This window comes from Lissotriton helveticus, chromosome 1_1 (assembly GCF_964261635.1).
Source record: "Lissotriton helveticus chromosome 1_1, aLisHel1.1, whole genome shotgun sequence".
Classification (NCBI taxonomy): Eukaryota; Metazoa; Chordata; class Amphibia; order Caudata; family Salamandridae; genus Lissotriton; species Lissotriton helveticus.
The window spans coordinates 436,377,874-436,404,619 of record NC_136057.1 but is presented as its reverse complement, the minus strand read 5'-3'; the positions used below and the strand labels follow the sequence as shown (position 1 = coordinate 436,404,619).

At 45.1% G+C, this 26,746-nt stretch overlaps 1 protein-coding gene and 1 long non-coding RNA gene across 10 annotated transcripts in view; one reads left to right on the top strand and one right to left on the bottom strand.

Moving 5' to 3' along the window:
- Nucleotides 1–26,746, bottom strand: part of LOC144810969 (uncharacterized) — a 318,656-nt gene that overhangs the window by 246,523 nt on the left and 45,387 nt on the right. For all 9 annotated transcript variants that reach the window (XR_013606901.1, XR_013606897.1, XR_013606896.1 and 6 more), the window contains exon 2: nt 14,507–14,641. This is a non-coding gene — a long non-coding RNA (uncharacterized LOC144810969). The remainder of the gene's footprint in view (nt 1–14,506; nt 14,642–26,746) is intronic.
- Nucleotides 15,235–26,583, top strand: LOC144810887 (uncharacterized). Its single transcript, XM_078673821.1, has 2 exons — nt 15,235–19,901; nt 26,470–26,583. The coding sequence occupies exons 1-2, from the start codon at nt 18,244–18,246 to the stop codon at nt 26,513–26,515; spliced, it is 1,704 nt and encodes a 567-aa protein (XP_078529947.1). The 5' UTR covers nt 15,235–18,243; the 3' UTR covers nt 26,516–26,583.

Here is a 26,746-nt window from a genome sequence, read left to right as displayed (position 1 = left end):
GCGTCAGACAGGTGTCCAACACGCATTCTTCTCCGCACAGCATGCACCTTAATACAGGTAAAACACATCTTTGCCATATCGGCCGAAATGAAAGAAACCAAGTCATGTTCAGGTCTCTAAGCCGGGTTAGTCCCAGGATTTTTTATATCCGGTCCCGGTATCCAATGGCTCGGATTGTTTCTTCCCTTGTCGCAGGTGTTTTGTCTGTGACATGGTTTGCCATAACGAAATATAAGGACTAAGAATAGGATTCCTGCAATTAGTCCCAAAATGAGGGGAACTCCTCCAAAAATCGAATGGACGAAGTCTGGCAAAATACCCAGTATGGCTTTGAATGGTGTTAATGCCATCGAAAATACTGTCTTAAATACATTTGAGACTCCACTGGTATCAGAAATATTTAAGATTTCATTCAGGATTTCTGCGAAATGTATGGGGGAATTAGTTGATAACAATGAGTGAATCTCTGCAGTCGTCCTTGCGACTAGGAGATCATACGTTTCTTTTGATGACGTGAGCCTGGTCGGCGTCTGAAGAAGCACTGTTTTCATTCTGCTTAAAGTATCAACTCGAATAGAAGTAATTTTCAAGTTAGGCCATGCCCATGCCTCCCTGTCTGGAAAGGAGCTGGGGAACAATAAGTGTCCACAGCACATGACCTTCGCAGTCGTACTAACGAGATAAGGAACCCCGGGCAGTAGACTACAACATCTGCGATCCACAATTAGAATGTAACTCCCGTTATAGAGTCTTTTAAAGAATGGTTCTATCTCTGTTGCAGGTGCGCCTAGCTGGTGACATGAAAGGTTATTTGAGTTCCCTTCACAGGCTCCATGCAAACTAATTCCATTACACAGAAGTGTACCGCTTAGTGACATCGCACAATTATTGCCACTAAGAAACACTTTCTGTCCTTTATTACTGACACATGCATGTGAATAGGGCAAGTTCCATGTTGTCTTAATGTACCCTTTTCCCAATTTTTCGTACATGCCAGCCTGTATATATTTTTGGCAGTATTGAAACCTGAAAGTAGATATCGGAATATTAATTATCCCATGTATTATCCATTCAATGACAGGTCGTTCTGACATTGTCAATGGTAATCTCTCGAGTTTCTCAATGCTCAGGATTGTATAATCAGCACCCTTTTGTGCCATACTGATTTGTTTATCAGTAAGGTTAAAGATATTGAATAGTGACGTTGTGTTGATTAAACGCCAAGGCACATAGCCTGAACGCAGGTTTTGTAACGTCCAGCCAAGCTGTACAATAGAACGCAATTGAGACTGACCGTGTTGTAACAACAGTAAGTCTTGCGATATTATGTCGATTGCTGAAGACACAATGCTGTCCAGTGAAAAGATTCTGGAGGACAGAGTCATTAACCCATTGTCCACTACAGAAAGCGATTTTTCCAAATGAATACGGTCAATTTCCCGTATACTTTCTGCTGTCTCAATTTGAGTTATCTTCCAGGCCTCGTTGTAAGCTGCATATATAGAGGCTGCTATGAAGCGTTTTTGACGCTGTTTGCGTGGTCCCATAATGAAATCACGCAAGTCAGCACCATCAGTAAGTAAAGTTAGGTGTTGCTTAATTTCTGTCAGTGTGGAAGTTTTTAGCCATTGAAGGCAGAGTTTGCCCACACTGTAGGTGGTGATTATCCCTGGGTGTTGTCTTTGGGAATATCTAGGGTCTGGCCTGGTCAATGTGAACCCCTGTGTTTTGTTCAGGAATCTGTCTTGACAGTTATTAGTATCTGTGGGCCAGATTAACCATTGTTTCCAATCAGGATTTGTTCTGTTTTGGTTTAATACATAGTTTACGTCTATCTCTTCATCCGCAGAGTTATTGCTGTTCATTGTTGGTTTTGGAATAGACGGTTTATTTAAGTCTTTGATTTTGGCTAATCCAAGACAGGTAGTTTGTTGAATAGTTTCATTCAAGAATATAATTTGTTCTGGGATTATGCAGGCTCTAAACAATGATTCTATACCTTGTACTTGCCATTCTTTTGTACCCCAAACACTTTTTACTTCAACATTTTTGTCCCAATAATCAAAACCAAATGTATTCATTTGTTCAAAAAATGAGTCCGAATATATCAATTTCGTGTTTGTAAGCATGGTTTTTGTTCCTGTCTTATTCGACAATTTAAAATAAAATGTTTCAGCATTACTTGTGTTGAACCCTGAAAAGTATGAATATTTGTCATAAACGGTTCTTGAGCTTCCTTTTGGAGGGGTTGCACAATGTTCCCATTGATTATAATTTAAAACATTTCTAGGTTGTGCTGATTTATGTAAAAAATGGTTACCATAGTGGTTGTAGCAGTACATACTATCATAATTAGACGAACCCTGCAAATAATCATGTTTGGTAAATTTAGCAGACATCACTAGGTCAGACATCATGTCATTAATACTTTCAAAGTCCCAATCATCAGCAAATGAGTTTGGTTTTACAAAGTCACTCAACGAGATCTTGATTTGGTGTGGATATTTGAGGATTTCAACCGGACCATAAATTTCATAGTCAGTATTGTCCCATGCTACCCCACCCGGTATAGGATTGGCTGTGAAATTGACTGAAGAAAGTTCTCTTTTCTTGACGTGTGAAGACGTGTGTGGCTTGAGGATCAAGTTGATTTTCTGGCTTGCTGTGTCCATTTTTGCATATTTTCCGTCAATGAAGCGTCCCAAACATAGTATCATGATGAGCCAAAGTATCAGGATAAATACACCAAAGGACACCCAAAATTCAATCCATGGAGAAATCAGATAGGTTTCTTTCAGCTGTTTCAAAAGTTCCTTAGCTTTATCTTTAAAAGTTTTTGTTGATGGCTGTGTCTTTGATTCACTTAGATCTTCAGAAGAATCTTCAAAGTTGATGAAGTAGCCGGATGCCGTTCTGTGTATTGTTCCAATTGCTTCAGGATTACTGTTTCTTGCAGCTTCAGCATATTCATTTGTTACTTCATTGTAGGTTGGTGTGTCTCTACTAAATGTTTTTATTTGGGTTTTCAGAGGTGTGAGTTCCATTGCATTGTTGCATAGTCCTTGTTGTTGTTCTGTAGGCGTTTCGAATGTGATTAGCCTTTTAGTTAGCACCTCTGTACTTGTAGCAAACCTCGGTGTTCTACTACTTATCGGGAGTCCACTTGGCCTACTGTTTCTTATCGGCCACATGATTGTGGTTTTACCAGGTCGATGGATACAACTCGGTTCTCCTTTTTACCAGCAAGTGGCGGTAGTACAACTGATCTCGTCCCGTTGATGGACAAGACAGGAACTGCTTTTCTGTAAGAAGGCCCAAATTCCTTCTTTACCGCGATCTTTTCTCTGACTAGATCCCCGACTTTTGGAATCCAGACAGGTCTTGCTGGGACAGGTGGTGGTTCTTCAGTGGTTGTTGGCTGCTGTTTCAACTTTATGTTGCTCAGGTCTTTTCTTGTTTCGTTTAAGTCCTGCAAAATAGCCAAACGGTCTTTGATATCAAAGCCTTTTTCTTTCACCCCTGAAGTCTGACTGTCAAGATCTAAGACTAACATCCTAGTTCCAAACAACAATTCGTACGGACTGAATCCCTTCAGAGAATTTCTTGGCAAGTTGTTTAGACTACGTTGGACACTTATTAGATGTTTGACCCACCCAGCTCCCGAACCTAATACCTTTGCTGTTATAGATTGCTTTATGTCACGGTTTTTTCTTTCAACAATTCCGTTTCCCTCGGGATGAAATGGACAAGAATACCGCAATGCAATGCCCATGCTGGCCATGGCCTCCTTATAAGCTCTAGAGCAAAAAGCAGGACCCTGGTCAGAATGCAGCACGCCAATTGCGTATGTGCCGATAAAGACTCGCAAATCTTTTATAACAGTTCTGGCGTCAGCCGTTCGCTGGGGCCACATTCATATGAATCTCGTGCATGAATCCACTGCGACCAAGATATATTTATAGTTACCATCCCTTTGTAAGGGACCACAGTGGTCCAGGTAAACACAGACTAATGGTTTATCCGAGATTAGAAGGGGCGTCTGTGCTGGTCGTCTTACTGTTGATACTTTCATTTTTTGACATATGTCACATTCTAGAACATAGTTCCTGGTTTGTCTTCTCATTTGTGGCCACCAGTATCTCTGTTTTAATAACGATACTGTGGCTGAGACGCCAGCATGTACAGAAGCAAGTCCTTCGTGTGCCGCTATGATGAGTCCTGACCTATGTTCCATGTTTGGAATTACTCTATCCCCCACTCCAGGGATTCGAGCAAATGGAACATTATTTGCATCAGTTATGTATGAGTACTTTACTGGAAAGCCTTTCGGGAGTGTTTCTATCGCATCTTTTACTGTAGCGCTGACAGCTTGTAATATATCGCTGTCTATTTTTGTTTTTGACCGAGTGATGGCAGCTACGGAAGCCGTTTGCACAGCTGCCTTCGCGGCCTCATCAGCCAATGAATTCCCTGCAACGTGAACGCCATCACGTTGATGACTCAGTGTATGTATCACGTGAGTCTTTGGTAGTTCCTTTTGTAAAAGAACTACTTGTTCCCAAAGCATTTTATGCTTGATTGTGCCTCCTTTTGCATCCTTAAAACCATTCTGAAGCCAGATCTGTAAGTATTCATTGTAAGACTGAACGCAATAATACGAATCACACACTATGAGTGTGGGGAATTCTCGATCGGTATTTTCAAGCGCCATCTTGAATGCTAGTAGTTCTGCTCGCTGAGTTGTACAATCTCCTAGAGATTGTGTTTTAGTGACCGCTGGTTTGAATTTCCCATCGTGCCAGCGACCTTTTACAATCGCACACGCAGCACTGTAAGCTTGTTTACCTCCTACTGCGGGTTGTGCTGATCCGTCTGTATATATTATACAGCCGTAACGTTCTAGAGGCAGAATTTCGGTCGGCGGCGGACATTCGAATTCGTATTGGAGAAACTCTTGTGTTTTTAAGTTAGGATCAAATTCGTATGCCACGTCTGTTGCAGCAAGAGAATTAGCCCATTGTATCCATCTCGGATGGAGCGCTTTAGCATTCGGTATGCTTGCTTTTGTTACAGCCTCTAGGGCTGGTATCGGTGTAACGATTATTATTCGTTTACCTTGTGAAAGGGCTCGTTCTTTTGCTATAGCTGTCTGTGTTGCAGTAAGAATTTTTTCTGTTGGGCTAAATTTCATTTCAGCTTTCGTGTACAAGTGTGATTTGAATGCAATTGGTACCTTTTCTCCCTCATTAGAGGTCAGGTATGTGAATCCGCATCTTCCTGGGATGACTCGAATCACAAGATTGCGTGTGTTATCACGTGTTTCTAATTTTGTTTTAATTAACATATCTGTTCGTAAGGATCTCAGAATATCTGTGTGTTTTTGAGTCCAATTGGTTTTTTTTTTAAATCTGGTTTTATTAGATCATAAAGGGGTTTGATCCTTTCTGCGTAATTTGCAATGTATGTTCTTCCGAAATTTAGGAAGCCTAGAATTGACTGTAGGTTTTTTAGTGTTCTAGGTGCTTGGAGTACGGCACATTTCTCTAGGAAATTGTCAGCCAGGCTTTTGCCTTCACTTGATAATTCATATCCTAAGAACAGGACTGTTAGATGGGCAATTCTAGATTTTTTAAAGTTGAATTTGTAACCCTCTGCCGCGAACCCAAGTATTATGGTGTTCACTCTCTTCAAGTGAGTATCCAAGTCATCGTCTGTTAGGTATATGTCGTCGACATAAGATAATGCTTCGTCATCATATGTTTGTAGTAACTCTGTTACTCTCGCTGAGAATAATCCTGGGCTGTTCTTGTACCCCTGGGGTAACCGACAGAATTCTTTTTGAGCGCCATTTATTGAGAACGCTGATAAGTATCTGCTCTCTGGTGCTATATTTTGACAAAAGAATCCATTAGAGATGTCTAATGTTGTTTTATATTTTTTGCGCACTATGTTATTCATTAGTGCAGCACTATGCGAGTTTTGTACTGCAAAAGTTTTGCAACATGAGTTAAGGTGTCTGTAATCCAAAACTAGACGATATGAATTGTCTGGTTTGGAGACAGGAAACAAAGGGTTGTTCATTTGTGAGGTGCAAGTTTCAATCACCCCCTGGTATTCTAGTTGATCTAGAATTTCTTTTACCTGTTTTTCAGCTTCTTGCTTGATTGGATACTGCCTTTGTGCAGTAGGTTGTGATTTTAACTGGATTTTGTGAGGAGGAGAGTCCTCATCCCATCCTACATGATTTTTATATAAAGCAGGAGCTTGAGCTACTGCCCACTTTCTTGCAAGTGTATATTTTTTATGAATTGGAATATGATTTGAGAAGGCAGGCATAATTATTTCTTCGCCATGTGGGCACTCCCTGACGAACTCTGGTGGCCAATCTTTTTCAGCTAGAAGGATGTCATAGCCCTTGGAGAGATTATCCCAAAAAAGGCCCCTTATTTTCCTAGTCTTATCCCCTTCTATACGTAAAGTTATTTCATATATTTTGTGAGGTTTGCTAACTCTGGTGTCTGCAGTTTCCACCTGAATGTATTCATTCGCGTCCACTGTCTCCAGATGATTCATAAGGACTTTGCGTGCTATGCTCACTTCTGCTGCGCTGTCTAGCATTGTCTGAGCCCACTCTCCGTTTTTCAGCTGTGTCCTCAGTATTCTCGGCATTGTTGAATACTTTAATGCTGGCTACCTTCTTCTTTGGAAACTGTAATTTTTTATTTGGATGACCAGGTTCCTTGTCTTTGGACCTGACGTGCCCTTCCCTGGGTTCCGATCGTCCTCTTCTTTCCGATTTCTGCGAGGAAGTCTGAAAAGATTGAGAGGGACGTGTATCAAAATCTTGATATCTATCTGGTTTCTTTATGTTATCCCTATTTCTAAGGTTGTATTTTTTCACAGAGGGCTCCCTTTGGGGAGACTTGGGTCCTTGGTCCGGAGATCTTTCTCTCCGCCGAGGAGACCTTCCTCTGGACTGGAATCTTTTTTCTTTTGGATTGGATTGTTTGTTTCCATCCCAGTTCTTCTTTTGACTGTTTAGATTATTTTTAATAAATATTTTTTCAGGACTTTCAATTAGTTGGGGCTTTACTGGTATTCCACCCAAACTATCTCTACCTAGTTCTTCATAGGATTTTTCTACAATTCTGGCAATTTCAGCTGGTTGGTCTGCTATATCTGTCTCTTTTAACCTCTGGCGGATCGCCACATTCGCTGCTTCTCCTTTTATGTTGGCTAGTAATATTGCCGAGACCTGCTTGAAGTCTTTTAGTAATTTCATTCCGAGAGTTAAAGCGGGTTCTGGACCGTATTCGTCTTGAATTTGTTTTAGCACATTTGGTATTACTGACATGGATGGAACTCCATGTGTTTTTGTGTAAATGGAAGCAAAGACTGTACCCCAAGTGTCACAGTCCTCCACGTGTGGTGCGATTCCCATTGGAAGACAGATAGTCAGAATCCTGTGTTTATCCACAGGGGTGGTGTCTGGAAACACCGCCTCTATTTGGGTGATTTTTTGTGCTAACCAGAATGGTATTTGTTCCCGTTTAGCTGGTACTTTACCTAGGCAGGACTGTATGTTCTGTGGTGTAATTTTATTTGTGTTCCCCTGATGTGGGGTCAGCTGTGGAATTTTAACTACAGGTTGGATGGTTGAAGTCCGCATTACATATTGGACTAGTTGTCTATATATTTTAATTAGTTGTTTTAGTTGTACTAAAACATCTGCTGCAGACATTCTTTCGATGTCTGGATGTGGTGTGTATCCGGCTAGGACCGGCCACGTTGCTCCTGGTCTACCTAGTGGACCGAGCCTGGTGATGTGATTATTATGTTTTAGGGCGCCATTAAACAAGAGCAGGTGTTCTTGGAATTTAAGTGGTACTTCTACTTCCTCGAAAGGAGTGTACTCATTAGGAGGTTCCTCTATTTTATAATAGTGGAACTCCTTTGTTACAGCATTTGCTGCTGGAAAGTTTATCCATGAATAGAATACCTCTGTCTGCCGATATTCGTGTGCCTCAATTACGAATATGACTGTACCACCTCTTGGTGTCAGTCCATTGTCTATAAGTTTTAACGTTATAGATCTTCTTATGTTGACCGGGATGAGTTTTATATCCGGGTCCGCTTCTTGCATAGTATTATCAGCTTCTATTACTTCAGCTGCTAATCTAGCTCTCTCTCTTTCATCATCACTTTCTGGCATTTTACTGTCAGGAAGGTTATTCTGTTTGTTTGCAGATCAGGTTTCTTATGGAAACAAAGATTAGATGCACAATATTTTGGAACAGTGTATCCTTCAACGTTGATTGAACCAAGAACCATACATAGGAGTTCCCTCCTGCGAGGTTTGGCGGATTTTACCTCTCACCCACTCCAGACGTCTTTGGAGTATTATGGGAAAAAGGGGTCTGAGTGAAAGAGCACGACTGAGTTACTCTAAAGTCTTGCGTTAGTTTTATCGCCTATCCAAACACGTTGGGCGCCATGTAGTGTAGTTCCTATTATCCCAATAGGCTCTGCGCATTGGAATAATACCTCCAATAGTATAGACCTAGACCAGACGTTAACTAGGTCTTCTACTGTCGATATTAGGCTTAAAGTTTTGGGTTTGCCAGCTAGCTCAGAGTTCACTAGAAACTTTCTCGAATAGGCAAGGAGGAGTTGAACCTCCCTGGATAGACAAGAAGGGATTTAGTTTCTGACAACCATAGAACATGACAACTTTGCTCTCCCCTAATCAAGAGTGTATCTCTAGAGTCGTGTGAAAACAAAAGACAACTTATTTTACTCAGTCAGTACGTGCATTCTTAGTTTCACCAGATTGTAGAGAAAAGGAAGAGACGGGCGTGTTCAATAAAAGATGTTATTTATTGATCAGTCTCTTTTCTCGTACAAGAGAAATGAATCGATATTATTGCAATACTTATGGTTAAGTAAAGTGCATACAATAAAAGCAGAAGTATAAAATAATACTGTAAAAACATTTATATGGTTTCTAAGCCATATGGTGGTTTAAAATGGATAAAATAGATACATACATATAAACATTTGACTAATCGTACTCAACTGGTGCTTCTAACTACGCCTACCCCAGTGTACCTGACCTAAGCCTAATACGTGGGCGGGGATAGAAAGTAGCAGTCTAAGTTAAGTTTGTTTTGCCAAGTGACTGATTCAGGAATTCTCTGCAAGGGGTTATTCAGTTCCGTACCTTGAATCTAGGATGATTGAGGGATGGTATCTCTCATCTTTGGTCTCGATATTCCAGGCTGCCTGCAAGGGCTGCTCGGAAGCGCCGGAGCTGGATTTCTCGGCAGGAGAAAGGCAGCGTCTCACTCTCAGCGCGTCAGGAAGGCGGGGCAGCGTCAGTGGGCTTCGGCAAGTCTCGCTGCTCCGATCTCGTCACCACCGCGTGTGTTTGCTTAAGGCAATATCGGTAATATTTATACCTGTAAGGTGCCGAGATTGACGTAAGGATGGACATAGATACGTCAATAAGGATGTCATACGAGCTGGTCGTTAGCACATTCTTTTACTGAAGTGCTCGGTGAAATCAAAACAATGGCCGCAGGGTTTTTCCCAGGTTGTCATAGGTTTGATTTGTTTTAAGAACTCCGTATGCCTTATCAGGGGCTGGAGGAATATTGCTTTGCCTAATTAGATGGCAAGCGTTATGACCTAATCAGATAACGCGCTCCTGTGCCGTGGTCTGGCGTAATCAGATAACGGTTTCTGCATCTTGGGATGGCTGCTAGTTAACTTGTTAACCAGAATAGGGTCAGGAATAGGGGGATCGATACAGAACCTATAGGAATACATCACAGCACCATGAGGATCAATCGGGGAAGCTGATGCAATTTGCTGAGGGCGAAGTTAGTTCCGATGCAGTCACTGCAGAGCCGCAAACAGTGATAAAGGGATTTCTTACTAACAATAACCCTTATATTCAGATACACATGACATCCATGGCAGTATTTGTAACTTCACTTGCAGTCGGTCGCATGGCTAGCCGTAATAGCTCCATTGTAGCTCCAAGTGCTTGATCCTATGCAGGGGTTGGCCATTTGTTTGGTTACAAAGGGAAACCGTTTAACATACCTGTTTTCCTCTTTGTTGTATATCGATATGTTCTTGTTGAGCTCCCCTTATGATTTCTGCTCTCCTGCTCGGGTGGAGCTATGTTTTTCTTTATCAAGATTTGTCTGTGCACCTTGATCTGCATAACTAGATGATGTCATATGTACAAAACTCAATAAAAAGTATCTTTAATAAAAGACAACTAAGTGTCAGGTGGGACAGTCCTATGTGGTCTACATCTGACATTTGGTAGGGAATAGAAAGACTGCTCCATGGAGGCAAAAGGGTAATCAATACTTGATTTTGTAGTTCCCACAGATAATACTCAGTTGAGGGCATTCCTAGGCCTCCATACGTACTACAGGAACTTTGTGGCCGGCTATGGAACTGTATCTGTTCTCTTGACAGCCAAGACATCTAAGTAGCAGCCGAGGCAGGTGAGTTGGACTGAAGAGTGTCAGAAGGCCTTAAAGGACCTATAGGCCACATTGTGAAATGCACCGGTCTTTAAGGTCCCCGACTATAGTCAACGTTTCACTATACATACCATTGCTTCCCGCAAGGGAGTAAGTGTAGTTCTTGTCAAGATCGAGAAGGAAAGGAAGCATCCCGCTGCCTTTATTAGTTGCAGTTTGCGGCTTAAAGAGCAAAACAGTGCTGACAATGGCAAAAAGTGCCTTGCTATAGTAATGGCTCTCCACAGGTTAAAGCCTTACTTGTTTGGCACCAAATGTATGGTCCAAAGGAATCACAAGCCACTCAAGTGGATGATGGCTATGAAGGAAGAGAACCTCAAGTTGGTCTGGGGGGGGGCGAGGGGTCAACCTCTTTGCAGTGATTCACAAGGGAGTACAAGGGTGGGTTACATCATGGTGATGAAAACTGAATTTCCCATCGATTTTCCTAACCCCATGACTGGGTTTCTCCAATGGTGGAGTATGTCCCAGGACATTCCTGGGGTGGGGGCTGTAGTGGACTGATAGTGTTGGCAGAAAAAGTATTCTAATAACATAGGACAGGGCTTTTTTCTGTCATCTGCTCGGTAGAGCAGCATACTTAACTCTCCCACGTTTTTCTAAACTGATCCGACAGTGCAGGTCCTTTGCTCATCCATGTGGAAAATGGATGTCACCTGTGTGTATCTCACCTGTTCATATGGCACAAGTATAACTCATATGGCCCTGGCCACACAGTTTTACAGTTTGGGTGCACCATATATGGAAGTGGTACCTAAGATGGAGGGTTTAAAGTGGAGTCCAGAGAGCAGACATGAACTACAGAGCTTTTCCCTAGAAAATTCCAGGGATCCTTCGTAGTGGGCCAGACAGAGTGCTAACCCCTTCGCTGCGGCGGCTATTCCGACGCAGCGCTAAGGGGGCGGGGCAGCGGTCCCGTGCTCGTGACTGAACCGCTCCGTCACGGCACGCGGGTGAGCTGTGCTTGTGACGGAACGGTTCCGTCACGGCCCCGCCCGCTCAATAGAACGCGCCGCGCAGGCGTGAAATCAGCACCGCGCAGGCGCGGCGGCGGGGCCGTGACAGAACCGTTCTGTCACCAGCACAGCCCACCCGAGGCTCGTGACGGAACGGTTCCGTCACGAGCATGGGAGGGGTTAAGGAGAAGAGACAGAGGGTCAGTTTAGAAAACTTCCTACTGCTCTTCCCTGACCCAGTGTCTTTTGTGAGGGCAAGCCTGCATGCTAAAAGGCAATTAAATACGGGGAGACTCTCTTGCCTTTGTGCTCTTGCGGTAGGTTGCTCTTGAGAGGAGACTCCCAGATCCTGCACACCTTCCTGCTCACACTTCATGATATGGATAGTCTGCACAGCATAAGTATAAGAACAGAACATCTCAATACCATACTTAGAAGTGACAGGTTGAATGAGGGCCAGGCTGAATATGGAACAGAAACTTACAGCCAGCGTGTCAAGATTTCTTTTCCTGAATCGGGGGTCCCAACATGGTGATAACCAAAAATCCCTTTGAGCTCCCGGGTCGACATAACTACATCAACTAACCTTGCCAGGTTCACGAAGAGTAACCTTAGTACTCCCACTGAAGACTGCCAGGAGAGGATGCATGCACCCTGCTTCAAAGGAGAGAGCTGACCGACTGCTTAAGAGAGATAGAAGGGTGCCTTTGCAGGAGAAAGATGCTGATAACATGGGGACAGGGCCATAAAGTACCCTAGGTGGGAACAGACAAAAATGACCACGACCGCTTTCAAGTATGACCTGCACCATTCCGTGATGGTGTGCAGTAGAATCGTACTACATTGCCTGTGGATTAAGAGTACCGACGATCTTGTAGACTGCTGAGCTACCCAACTAGAAAGCATCAAGTACCATCCAGTGAAAAAACAAGGGTTCCTGTGGGACTCTGCCCTCTGTGTTGAGCAAAGAACTCCGGAGTCAGGAGTCCTTCTGCTTTTTGTGTCCCTGAAGCAGCACTTAGGAGGTCAGCCACCTGACATTTTATTAACATTTTAAATGGCTGAAAAATTCTTCCAACAAGAGTGTTTCTGGCTCTCCTTAAGCCTCTCTGCTCTTCAGATGAGGTAAACTCTCCTATCACGGTCCAAACTGGCTCTTCCTCCTGCTGAGGTTGGAACACAAGGACAGGGAATGAACAGGAACAGTTCTGGCATGTTCATCTAAAAAAGGGCAATGTTAAGGCTGCGCTTTGGTCTGCCAAGTGCACCTGTTCCCATCTAGATGGCTAATATTTGCTAAGTGGCTTTTTGCTGTATGCCACCTGCTTCCCTGGACCTACTTCTAGGCTTTGGGCTCAGGCAGTAGTTACTTATTCACTAAAGTAATCAAAAATCTGATTTCACCAGTAAGTCAGATGTTCAAAATTGACTGCAAAATGCGTTTTTGCTAGCATTTGCTCAAGCAAAGATTTAAGTTAAAATCGTAATTATACCAAGCTCTCTTCCTGGTATATCTGGCTTAATCCTGCTCAGTAAAAACAGCTTTTGGACCTTCAGTCTGGGTGACGACACACCATGTCATATAAAAAGTGTGACACATATATATATATATATATATATATATATATATATATATATATATAAGACAACCTGCATAGTGGGCATGCAAGGTTCTCTTTAAGAGTGACTCTTTAATATATAAAAAATATAAAAATAGAAATTCCTATATGGTATAGGCACTTTTCCTTTCTGCGTGTCCCTAAAGGGCTTTTAAACTGCTGCCCAGGGAGATCACAATGGTGCTCCTGAAAGCCACATAATGTTGCTATATAAGTGGTTGGTGAAAATCAACATTACAGCACACATATGAAATGTAACTTTCATGCCATAGGTGCAATTTCTGTAGCCATCTACCGTGGCCTTACAGGAAAGTTACAGTAATTAGGTGAAACCAATTTTAACAGTACCATTTTAGAACCAGGGCACAAACATTGTGGCACTGAAGAGCAGTTCCACTGTACACAGAGTACTGATACCAGCATAAATGGAATCCTGGAAAGAAGAAAAATCCATCGTGACCTTGCAGAAAGGTAGATTAACTTCATATTGCTTCAGTTACAGACTTAGTTTCATTTGTACCAGCAACCTTTCACAATAGTGTTTTTTATACGTTTTAAAATCTAATACTGGCTATGTTTTGTGTACATTTGTTGGTTAACTGCTGGATAGATGGTTAATGTCATCATTTAAATTCCTTTTTCAAAAATAAAGGATAAAATATTAAAGCTCCTCGTGTGAGGCCTTTAGAGGCTACTAGAATGCAACGTAAAGTGTTTGGAAAAGAGAAATCCAAATCCACTTTACATGCCAACATCTATTCTAACCACGGCCCGTAGAACTCGTATTGAAATTAATTAATACCATATGCCTACAGAAAACCTCAATGATAAGAAAGTGATCTTTCAGGTCAGTACCTTTAATCGCAGAATAAAAATTGAATACAATATTCATAACAGCACATCAGCTATCCACTATTAAGTGACTGATCATTATGTGCATAGAAACTAGGAAGATTGATACTTTTCTTTTTACAACTGGTGTGTAATATTGCATAGATCCCAAATATTGGGCTTCCCACTGGTTTGCATAATTGCAACCTTCCGTTGATAGCAAAGATATAAAATGGAAGAGTATGATAGAGGGATAGAGACTCACAACAGAAGCAGAGGAAAGGTGTGCAAGATATTTTGATCTCACCAATAGACAGGTTGAATATGGGGATGCTGAATTAAGAATGTCTCAATTTGCAGGTAGGTGGTTCCCTCGTGTAGTATGAAAAAAACCTGGAGTTCACATGAGTATTAAGCACGCTACAAACAGTATATGATTGCCGTAATGTAACCTAGATTTACATTTGAGGTTTTCTTAACATATGGAGATACATCACAAAAAGGGTCACAGAATCAAAGGCATCTCAAGTCGGACTACCTGTTCGTACATGTTCAGGATATTCTTTGCTCATTTTTTTCGACTCCATCACTAATCAATGATGTCATGCCTCTCCATTTCTTTCTTCTTTTGACTCTGGAGTCACAATGCTGTTTTTGGACGCCATATCTGGCGCTGCATAAAAATAAAAATAAGGAAAACAATGAGTAATCATATCTCATTTCTTTATAGAAAAGTGCTTTAAGTAGAGTTTATTTCTTAAAAATATAAACAATAAATACATGTTGTTTAAACTCTTACATTGTGATTGGAGAAAATGCGAATGATAATGTTTCTGAATAACCTTACTGGGCAAAAAGAGATTAAACGTACCTAGAAATAATAATGAAAAACAACTGTAAACAGTTAGCTGTTGCAGATATCTGAGATGTAAACTTACAGATAAGAGAATGAAAATGACGCAAAATGGCTGTGATGTTGATTTGGCATCTAAGATTGCACGCAACTATCGTGTGCTCAATATTTTTCTTTTAGAAGATGGGACACAGGGGTGTGTATGGAGCAAGAGTAAACACAACTCAAGCACAACAGGAAAGTAACTCTAACTAGCCGCAACCCTCAAAATATCAGACCATTTTATAAAAAAAGATACTGCACTATGGAACGGCCAACGAATACTTGCTTAAAATAAGTAACTGAAGTTTACTAGTAAGAGTGGAAATATTTAGAAGATCGTCCAAGGGAAGTTGACATGTGCCTTAACATTCTTTTTTTTTTTTTTTTGCCTTTTTAAAATGGCACCCTAGTCATCCTCTTGGGGCGCAATTCTCTGGGTCCACTAAGCGGGACAAAGGGGAACCACCAGCCTGGGTTCAAACACACATTTTGATATATCTGTTGTTTGATACAGTTTGAGAATGTGCTTATCTCGTGTACGATGTGTTTGATTGGTGAAGTTCTTCGTATCCTCCATTTCCCACAGCCAGAAATAGAAGCGCATAAGGCAAAATATCATCCACACAGTGAGAGGGGGGAACTATAAGCACCTGAATGCAACCACCTCGCTGATATGGACCTACACATTCAACCTAGTTCAGCAACACTGTACACTCAGCAAAGGGACTTAAATGTGGACATCTTGCTTGTACAATACTGTCACATCATTTATCTTGTTCATGAAAGAGTTACCACACTGTCTGAAGCATTTGGTTAAACTCTGTACAAACTCCTAAGGCAGAAGGAATTCGAAAAAAAGGTAAAGCTCTTTTTCTTCATGCACCGAGTGTCTGTTGCTTCCAATCTCTACAACAGATTATTTGATCTGAACTTTATCTTTCCATTTTACGAAGGAAAGTACCTATTCCTCTCCCTAACCTATTGCTAAAATCCATATTTCTTCATTCTATGTATTCCGTCCTTCAATATGAATAATAGCTGAGTAATAATCTTTACCATTTAAGCGATCCACGGGAGAGTTATAGACTCCATTCATTTACTTCAAACATTATTAACCATACCCTTTCTGTAATTAACATACAGCACATTTCACACATTTGGACTGGAAACATTGTCTTTTGACTTTTCATGCTCTCTGTCAGTGTACTTCAACAATCAGAAGGTTAAAAAAGGCTGATGCTTCACTTAATGTTTTCAGAAAGGCATGAGGTTGGAGGGGGCTAGCCGGTATATTTCAAGGAACTGAGTAATGGAGGCAGCAGATTTACAAGGTGGAGGTGGTGGCTTATCACTGCCAGATGGCATAGGCCAAGTCTACTACATTTCCAACCATGAGCTGGATCATGAATGCTGACTGTGCATCTTTCCAAATAACCTCTGAGAGAACCTATGCGAGGGTAAAAACGTAGATTGCCAAAGGAGAGTGTGTCACAGATAATCAGGAATTGGGCTAACAAGATAGGGCTATCTGTCAGTCTTAATCTGCTGTCAAAATACATACTGTAAATCTGATTAATATCCACCACTCGAGACCCCCCTTGCATCTTTGGCTTTGTCGATCCTCAACAAAATTGGAACGGTATTTCTTTGAAGTCTGAACTATCTATGGCAAGCACAGGAAATGTAAATTCCCTGTGCCCTATACATGTAGCAGTAAGACAGGCATACGACTCATAGGGAATTATCTTGCTTCCATTTTCCTTTTATGAGTAGTTAATAATGGATTCTTAAGTGGTGTACGCCATTTTTTTACTAGGCGCTGCAGACATAATTAACATAGTGGAAACCAGGAAGAGTACGTTTTTTAAAAACCTTCAGAAAATGAAGCGAGAGCAACAGTAATTCGGATTGTGGTCCCAAACAGAGTTTTCCTGAGCATATAACTTACCGATACACAGAATGTATGTATGAAACAGATATTTATATAGCATGAACCTAGCTAGCTGTGACTCGACGGAGCTACACACGTCAGGAGACGATTTACAAGATTGTGTACATCAAGTGGGAAATTACACAAATACATTTTACACACATTTAGACAGAAGATTTTCTGATTTGCCCAGATTCACATGAAATTGAGTCTAGCATTGAGGTCAAGATTTGAAATCGAGATTCCAGGTTCCAAAGGCAGCAGCTGGAACTGTTAGTCCACTAGGCCTCGGCCACAGAAGTGTGGCAGAGGTTACCCTAACTGGTTGAAACGAAGACCATGCCTCGGCCTATCTGACAAAATGTTGAGGCAATCTTCTGGTAAATCCAAAGTTGTGTAAATGTGAGGGTCATTTCCAGTGTACGAACAAGATGGCCGCAGAGTTTTCTGTCATGGGTTGTCAGAGGAGATACTGCGGAATATCTAGATATAAGCTGCTGGCATAATTTACTTTGAACATATCTAATGCCGGAATTCCCTGTATCTTTTAAGCAAATATAAGCAGTAATCAGATCTAGTTCAATAGCCTGCAGTAGTAGAAGAGAGTGTTTGCAATGACTGCAGTCTTTGGATTTAAGTTCAGTTAAGGATTAAGTGGTACCCAATATTTTCCATCTTTTTCGGCACTACCGACAAGGAGCTGGGGTTTTGATGCATTCTTCTTTGCATTTGTTGCTGCCAATCAAACTGTCAGCTCAATTAAAAAGGTATTTTTAAAATGAGCATTGCTGTAGGAAAACTTAACCTACAGATGCGTACATCATCAAAATAGATTTAGAACCCAAAACTGAATGAGTGGTTCAGCTTACCGAATTATAAGAGTTAGAAATTATAAACTTAACTTGAAAGGAAGCACCCCAAGAGACTCCATGAATGTTCCTATTTTTACGTATAGCATGTTTAGAGACTGTTCATACCCTTATCTGTTAGAACTGCAACATATTGAGTAATTAATACGTTTGGGAGAAAAACATTATGTTCAGTAGAATTTCAGTAACAATATAGGTACCATACATTCTCCAGTATTACATCTTTCATAGATTCACATGCTTGTATCTTCCCCGTCGTCATGGTGGGAGTCTCACGGTAACAGAATGACCAAAGCAGTATCATAGAGAAGAAAAACTGCATAGAAAAGCCCATATGGACTGTAGAATTTGGTAACCAGACCTCCTCATTGTTTGGTCCAAACGTCAGCCAATCAGCATTGCTGCCCTGCCCTCACACTCCCCAGCAGAAGCTTCCTGCCTCAGATTTCCAACCGCCTTCGGGTGAGAAAGGAGTCTCCCTGAGCTCTGCTCAGTTTTGCTGTTCCTGAGTGAACTATTGACCTTTTCTTTCAACTATCTTTTCACTGGATTAAGGTATTGTGTGTACCTTTATTTTCATAATGGCTGAAAGCTCTAAAAAGAGGCTATTCAGGCCTTGCAGATCCTGTGGGAAGGCTAGACTTTTCTCTGAAGATCCTCACAAGGACTGCTTATATTGCCTTCATCCTAAGCATGTGGCCAAGGATTGTAAATATTGTAGAACCTTCTCTGCTAAAACTCTGAGAGACAGAGAGGCTCGTTTGCTGTTGTGGCTTCAAAAGAAGAAGGCCGCATCAGACTCAGATTCTGAGGATGAATCTTCTAAATTGGCTCAAGAGAAGAGAAAGGCCTCGCATTCTGAGGAGAGGGTGGAGTCTAAAAAGGTTAAATCTAAGGAGAAGGTGGCGTCATCTCTTCCTCTTACTCCCCTCAAGAAGCAGTCAGGTCAGAAAGGGGCAGGATCTGCTCCGTCGACCAGTTCCCTGGTTTCTTCTGCGAAATCTGTGGTAATTTCTTCAGCCCCGTCGACGACTGCACCGTCGACGGCGGCGGCTCCGTCGACGACAGGAGTTAAGGTGTCAACGACGACCACGTCGACGAGTATATCAACCCCGTCGACGAAGAACCCGTCGACGACGAAGACGACGACGAAGACGACGACGACTCCGTCGACGGCGGTCTCGTCGACGAAGACTTTGGTGACGACGGCTCCGTCGACGATGGCTATGTCGTCGACGACGACTGTAATTTCAAAGGCTTTTAAATCGCCACAGTCAAAGACTATGATCTCTATTCGATCTTTTCAGTCGTCGAGGGGATCGGCGACTATAAGCAAATCTGCAGAATTCACGGCATGGACGCAGATTTCGCCTCTACCACCATCTTCTTTACTAGAGCAGGATTCAGAAGGAGAGGAGTCGTCAGGTGCGGCCTACAGCCCTTCACAGCTCAAAATAAAGAGCCAGGACACAGACGAGGAGGAGGTGTTTTCCTTCAAGGAGAGAGCTCAATCTACGAGATATGAATCTTTCCAGGAAACATGTAATTATAATGAGGATGACGAGCAACAAGAGGAGTCGCGAGAGGTCTCGCGAGAAGAGTCTGTCTCCATACCTACTTCTCTTGTCTCGGACCTGAGGTTCATGATTAATGACTACTATCGTCGTTTTCCAGAGGCAAATGCGCCTCCGTCATCTACGCCGGTGGTTACATCGCAACCTCCGAAGACTCAATCTACTCCTCAGGAGCAGGTGGTGAGGTCACCACCAGTAATAACAATCAGGGACGATTTGACAGAGTCTGATGAGGATGAACAGCCTGAGGAAGGCGAACTTGTACAAGATTCTACAGGACAGGAGTGGATTGAGTACATTTTGCCGTCGGCTCCTTCACCTATTCCGCCGCCAACCACTTCTCCTCCTCAGGACATTGGAGGTTTCCATGACATTATGGAGAAAGCGCCTAAACGGTTTGATTTGGATATGGAGGTTAAAGAAACTGAATGTTTCTTATATGACTTCAAAGATGATGCCAGGAAATCTGCTCGTTCAATTCCGATTATCCCTCACGTTTGGGAAGAAGGCCTAAAAATTCTTAAGACACCAGCTTCTATCGCGGTTTCGGTTCCTAGAATCAAAAAGAAATATAGAGCACCAGAATCTGCTGCAGCCTGTCTTATAGGACACCCGAGACCGGAGTCGGTTGTGACGCAGGCAGCGCAAAGGAACTCGAAGAAGGAGTAGTTTCTGTCCTGTAACTCCAGTTCTGTAGTAGGGGTATCTCTGTTATAGTCATAATCTAGTGAATAGTCCCGCCCATGTGCGTGGACCCCGGAGCAATCAAAAATAATCTCTTACAGTGTCAAAAAATGCAGAAAATGCATAGACACTTAAGAGAGAATTTAAAGACAGATAATGCAGCCAAAAGGCTACACTGTCCAGTACTTCAACTAGAAATTTCCACCATAAAATCCACAAAACAGCAAAGCCTGTACAGATTTCCCTTGCTTAACAGCAAAATCCCTCAGGAATGATAGAGAGAAGAACCTGGACAGACAAGCCCCATAGGCTGCCATTATGTGGCTTAATTAGGATACTGTGCCTTTAAGAGAACCTTCCAGAACCTTCTCTCAGTATCCCAGAATGCATAGCAGGTCCAACTTAGCCTCAGTTCTTTTCGAGGGCGTAGGAAACGCCAGACCTGTAGCATTATGATCATGAACAACACTCCACCGGGGAGGCGGGAGGGCGCTTATGACTATAACAGAGATACCCCTACTACAGAACTGGAGTTACAGGACAGAAACTACTCCTTCTGTAGTAGGGGATCTCTGTGTATAGTCATAATCTAGTGAATAGAATGGCAAGCCCATCCCCACACCAAGCGGCGGTGGAGAATAAAAGAACGCCACTACTGTGCGAACAGATTCCGCAGCGAAGCCTGCCCAACCTGAGCGTCTGCCCTGGCATCAGTGTCCAGGCAGTAATGCTTAGCAAAGGTATGGACCGACTTCCAAGTGGCCGCCTTGCAGATCTCTGCAATGGGAACATTACGGAGCATAGCTGTCGTAGCAGCTTTGCCCCTGGTGGAATGAGCCTTAGGCTTACCTCCTAAGGTCTTATTAGCTTTGTAGTAACACAACTGTATGCAGGACACAATCCACCTCGAGATGGACTGTTTAGAGGTAGCAAGACCTGTCCTGACTGAGCCATAATTGACGAACAATTGGTCTGACCTACGAATATCTTTAGTCTTATCAAGATAAAACTTCAGCACCCTCCGCACATCCAGGGAATGCAAAGACCTTTCCGCCGGAGATGAAGGATTCTGAAAGAACGTAGGCAAAGTGATAGTCTGATTGATATGAAAATCAGAAACAACCTTGGGAAGAAACTTAGGGTGAGTACGCATAACAACTTTAGCATTATGAAATACAGTATAAGGTTCTTGGCAACACAATGCCTGAATCTCACTCACCCTGCGGGCCGATGTAATGGCCACGAGGAACGCCGCCTTCCAGGACAGGTGCTGCAACGAAGCCTTATGAATGGGTTCAAAAGGCTCCTTCATCAACCTGGACAGCACCACATTCAAGTCCCATGAAGGCGAAGGAAGCCTGACAGGAGGGAACACTTTCTTCAAGCCTTCCAAAAAATCTTTGATCACAGGGATCTGGAAAAAGGAAGTCTGTGAAGGGCCTTTCCTGTAGGCAGTCAAAGCAGCCAGATGAACCTTAATGGAATGGACATTAAGGCCCGACTGCGCCAGATGAAGCAGATATGGAAGGATGACATCTTCCTTGCATGACGTAGGGTCATAGTTCTTAGACTTGCACCAGATGCAAAACCTCTTCCACTTGTAAGCATAGGAAGTCCTAGTGGAAGGTCGCTTAGCCTCCTTCAGTATGCCCATACAATCCTCTGGGAGATTCAGATGGCCATATTGCACTATTTCAGGAGCCATGCCGCCAAACTCAAAGACGAGAGGTTGGGGTGCACCATCCGCCCCCCGAACTTCGTGAGAAGGTCCGGCCTGCACGGCAGCTTCATGTGAGGAAGGAGAGATCGGTGAAGCAGGTCCGTGAACCACCACTGTCTGGGCCATTCCGGGGCAATCAGAATCATTCTCGCCCTGGATTGAGACAGCTTGATGAGAACCGCCGGAATCAGGGGAATTGGTGGAAAAGCGTACAGAAAGCTGTTCGACCAGTTGATCCATAACGCGTTCCCCAGCGTCCCTGGCTGGTAGTACCTGGAGGCGAAGCCTCGGCATTTGCTGTTTTCGGCGGTGGCAAACAGATCTACGTCTGGAGTTCCCCACCTTGCGAAGACTTCTCCTAGTACTTCGTCGTTTATGACCCATTCGTGGTTTTCCTGCACGATTCTGCTCAGCTCGTCTGCCTGAACATTCTGCACACCTGGCAGATGGGTGGCCGTTATCGACAGTCCTCGAGCCAGAAGCCAGTGCCAGATCGCCTGCGCCTCCTGCGACAGAGTGCGCGATCTCGAGCCCCCCTGCTTGTTGAGGTAATACATCGTAGTCGTGTTGTCCGTCTGAACAAGCAGAGAGTTGGTCTGAAAGGACGGATGAAAGGCCTTCAGTGCCAAGTGAACAGCTCTCAGTTCCAGGAAATTGATGTGGTACGTGGACTCCGTCGGGGACCACGTCCCTTGAATTTGCAGATCTCCGGAATGCGCCCCCCAACCTAGGAGAGACGCATCCGTCACGATGGTCTGTGTGGGAATGTCCTTGTGGAAGGGAACGCCTCTGAGGAGATTCTCCTTCGAGCACCACCACTTCAGAGACTGAAGAGCATGTAGAGACAGTCGTATCCTGTCGTCCCAAGAACCTCTCCTCTGGTCCCACTGATCCTCCAAGCACTCCTGCAGAGGACGCATCTGTAGCCGTGCGTGAGGAGTGAGAAAAATGCAAGAGGCCATCGATCCCAGTAGAGAAGACACGGTCCTCACCGTCGTAGACGGAGTTTTCATGAGAGCCTGAGCCTTCCGAACGAGTGATAAACGTCGCTCTTCCGAAGGAGACACGCTTGCTGACAGCGTATTGATGGAGGCCCCCAAGTACTGGATGCACTGCACCGGAATCGGGACCGACTTGGACATGTTGATGTGCAACCCCAGCCTGTTCAAGAGAACGCACGTCTTCTGGAAGTGTGCTCGAGCTTCCGAGAAGGAGGAGGCTTTGATCAACCAATCGTCCAGGTACGGGTAGACAAACACCTTGTTCTTCCTCAGGTGTGCCGCTACCACTGCCATACATTTTGAGAATGTCCTGGGTGCAGACTTCAGTCCGAAGGGTAGCACCGTGTACTGATAGTGATTGGTGCCGACTTGAAAGCGCAGAAATTTTCTGTGTTTGCATGCAATGGGCACGTGGAAGTATGCGTCCTGTAGATCTAAGGCACACATCCAGTCTCCCCGTTGCAGCTGAGGGTAGATCTGATGCAACGACAGCATGCGAAACTTTTCTCTGCGAATCCACTTGTTTGCCTGCCGCAAATCCAGAATGGGCCTGAACTCGTTTTTGTCCTTCTTGCGGACAAGAAAGAACCGAGAGTACAGACCTCTTCCTCTTTGAGACAGAGGTACGTCTTCGATCGCCCTTTTCCTTAGCAGAACGTCCGCCTCCGTCTGAAGCTCGCGCAGTTGATACTGCGAGCTGACGGGAGGAATCGATGGAGGAGGGCTGGTGAAACGTAGACTGTATCCATTGCAAACAATATTCAGCACCCACTTGTCCTGAGTAATTTTTCTCCACTCTGCCAGAAAAAATTGAACGCTTCCCCCCACCGGAGCGGGTAACGGACGAGGGGGAAGTAACAGCTCAGGGACGGGACCCGGCCGGGCCCTTGGTCGCGGTAGAGGACTGTTGACGACCTCTACCACCCTGTCGCTTCTGGAAGGGCTGCCTGTACTGCTGCTGCTGCTGCCGCTGTTGATGTTGACCAGCAGACTGCCCCCTTCCACGACCCTGCGCCCCAAACCGACGCTGGTACTGTCGGAAGGGTTTCTTTTCCTTGGGCTTTTCCAGGCCCACTGCCGTCAGGGTCTCCGCTTCGGCCTTCATCCTGGCCATCTCATCATCCGCGTGCTTCCCGAAGAGGGTATCTCCGGAAAACGGGAGATTCGCCACGCGTTGCTGTGCCTCCGGTTTCAACGATGTCAACCTGAGCCAAGCATGGCGTCTCTGGTGAATCCCGTGGCAATATCCGTGCGCGGACAGCAACGATATGTCTGCTGCAGCGCCGATGGCCTGATTAGAGACCAACATCCCCTCCTTGACGATCTCCACAAAGTCCTCCTTGCGGTCTCGAGGGACGAGGTCTGCGAACTGCTCCATCGAGTCCCAAAGGGACCGGTCGTAACGTCCCAGCAAAGCCGAGTCACTGGCTGCCTTCATGGACGAGGCGGATGTCCCACACGCCTTGCGACCAGCAGAATCGATCCACCGGCTCTCCTTGTCCGGAGGCACCGTGGACGCAGGGGAGGTGGAATGAAGCTTCCGAGCAGCAGTCACGATGACTGAATCCGGTACCGGGTCTTTCCTCAAGAAGGCTGGGTCTGAGTCCGGAGCCCTGTACTTTTTCAGTATCCTGGAAGGGACAGATCTCACCGTCGCCGGCGTCAGGAATAGCTGTTCGGCGGGCTCAAGGAGCCCCGGCACCAGAGGTAACAGGGGGCGAGACAAGTGCCTCTTGTGTAAAGTCTCAAAGATTACCGAGGTAGAAGCCGTAGGCGCTTCAACCTCAATGCCCAACTTCGCCGCACCACGCAGGAGAACCTCCTGAAATGTGCTAATATCGTCTATCGGAGACACCCTAGTCTCCGGCGAATCGGACAGCGTGGGCGAGTAGGAACGGGTCCCAGAAGGAGAACGTGACCTGGACCGACGTCTCTTGTGATGATGCCTGGATCGTGATGAAGATCCGCGGCCACTCCTCGATCTGTCCCGTCTCCCCGAGCGAGACCTCGACCTCTTGGGCCTCGGACGCTCCTTCGGCCTCCCAGGGTCAGGAGCTCCAGGCTTCTTAGGAGTCTTCTTCGGAGGCGTCGGGAACTTAGGCATCGACACCTCCCTCGGTGGGATCGGGGGTGGAGGGGCAACCGGACGCGGGTCCCGCGGAGCCGGCTTCGGAGGCGGGGTAGGGGCCTTCGGAGGAGGACCCTTCGGCACAGCAGGCCGCGGAGGAGGCGTAGACGGCTTCATCGGAGTATCCACCCCGGAATGCGCCGGTCCCGGCGAGCCATCACCTCTACCAGAGAGTGGGGAGCCCCCCACAGTCCTGGGCCTGTCCTTAGGACCTACAGACGCTGAAGACCGGTGTCCAGACGACGACCGATGTCCCCTCGACGTCGAACGGTCCTTCGGCGTCGACCGAATCACACTCCTCGACGTCGAACCGTGTCTTCGTCTCGACGTCGACCCCGACCAGATCGACGAGCCACGAAACCTCGACGACGGGCGATGGTGCCTCGACGGCGACCTCGACCTCTTCGCCGGTCTCGACGTCGACTTCCTGGATCGCTTCGACGGCGACCCTTTGGATCTCCTCGACGTCGACCTCTCCGACCTTCTCGACGTCGATCTTCTCGACCGTCTCGACGTCGGCCTTTTGGAATGCTTCGACGTCGACCTCTTCGGCGCCGGAGATGCCTTTTGTCTCGACGGCGACCTTGACGACGAGGATCCCCTCGACGACGACGTCCTCGACGGCGAACGGCGGTGTCGCCTCGACGGCGAGCGCCGACGCCGGGCCCTCCGATGTCGATCACTCGACGCCGACAGCGACGACGAGGATATCGACACCGGCTTCGACGGCGGCCGGAACACGTTCCTCGACGTCGACGGGCGACGTTTTCTCGACCCAGAGCCCTGGGGAGACCTGGAACTGGCCGTTGACCGTCCCCTCGACGTCGTGGTCAGCGCAACTGACCCAGACGGAGACCTTGGGCGCGGGCTGGTCTTCCTGCCCCTGGGGAGCCCCCCAGAGGCCTCAGCATGGGTAGAAGGAGCCCCTCCTGACCCACCTCGTGCCTTCAGCTTCCTCTCCTCAAGCCCCTGAAGCCTGATCTTCTTCCTCTCCTTCAGGGTCCTTCCAGAGAAGCTTCTGCAGATCCTACACTCCTCAGGGATGTGGGAAGAGGGAAGGCAGAGAATACAGACCTCATGGGAGTCTGTCTTGGCCTTCTTTCTTGAGCACTCAGGGCACTTGTCGAATAATGCAGGCATTATTGGACAAAAAAGAGTGCAGAAACACAGAAAGAAAGTCACCAGAGTACTTTAAAAGTACCAAAAATCGAAATCAGTGTAAAACACCAACAAAAACCCTTGAAAGGGAGAGCTCAATGCTCCAGGGTCCTGCTTGCAGGAGCCGGAAAAAAGAACTGAGGCTAAGTTGGACCTGCTATGCATTCTGGGATACTGAGAGAAGGTTCTGGAAGGTTCTCTTAAAGGCACAGTATCCTAATTAAGCCACATAATGGCAGCCTATGGGGCTTGTCTGTCCAGGTTCTTCTCTCTATCATTCCTGAGGGATTTTGCTGTTAAGCAAGGGAAATCTGTACAGGCTTTGCTGTTTTGTGGATTTTATGGTGGAAATTTCTAGTTGAAGTACTGGACAGTGTAGCCTTTTGGCTGCATTATCTGTCTTTAAATTCTCTCTTAAGTGTCTATGCATTTTCTGCATTTTTTGACACTGTAAGAGATTATTTTTGATTGCTCCGGGGTCCACGCACATGGGCGGGACTATTCACTAGATTATGACTATACACAGAGATCCCCTACTACAGAACCCAGTGGCTACTTCATTGGTACCGCCAGACAAGGAAGGGCTGAGAATGGATGGAGCCGGGAAGAGGTTTGCGGTCATGGCAGCCTCTACGATAAAAGCAGCCAATGCTATGGCCCTTATTAGCCGTTTTAATAGGCAAATGTGGTGTGATTTGGCACCCATTCTATCTGCACTGCCGGAGGATAAGAAAGCAGAGGCAGAGTCTATCCTTCGAGATGGGGCTAAGTCAGCATCAGAATCTATTGACATTGCCATGGATGTATCCTCTATGGCGT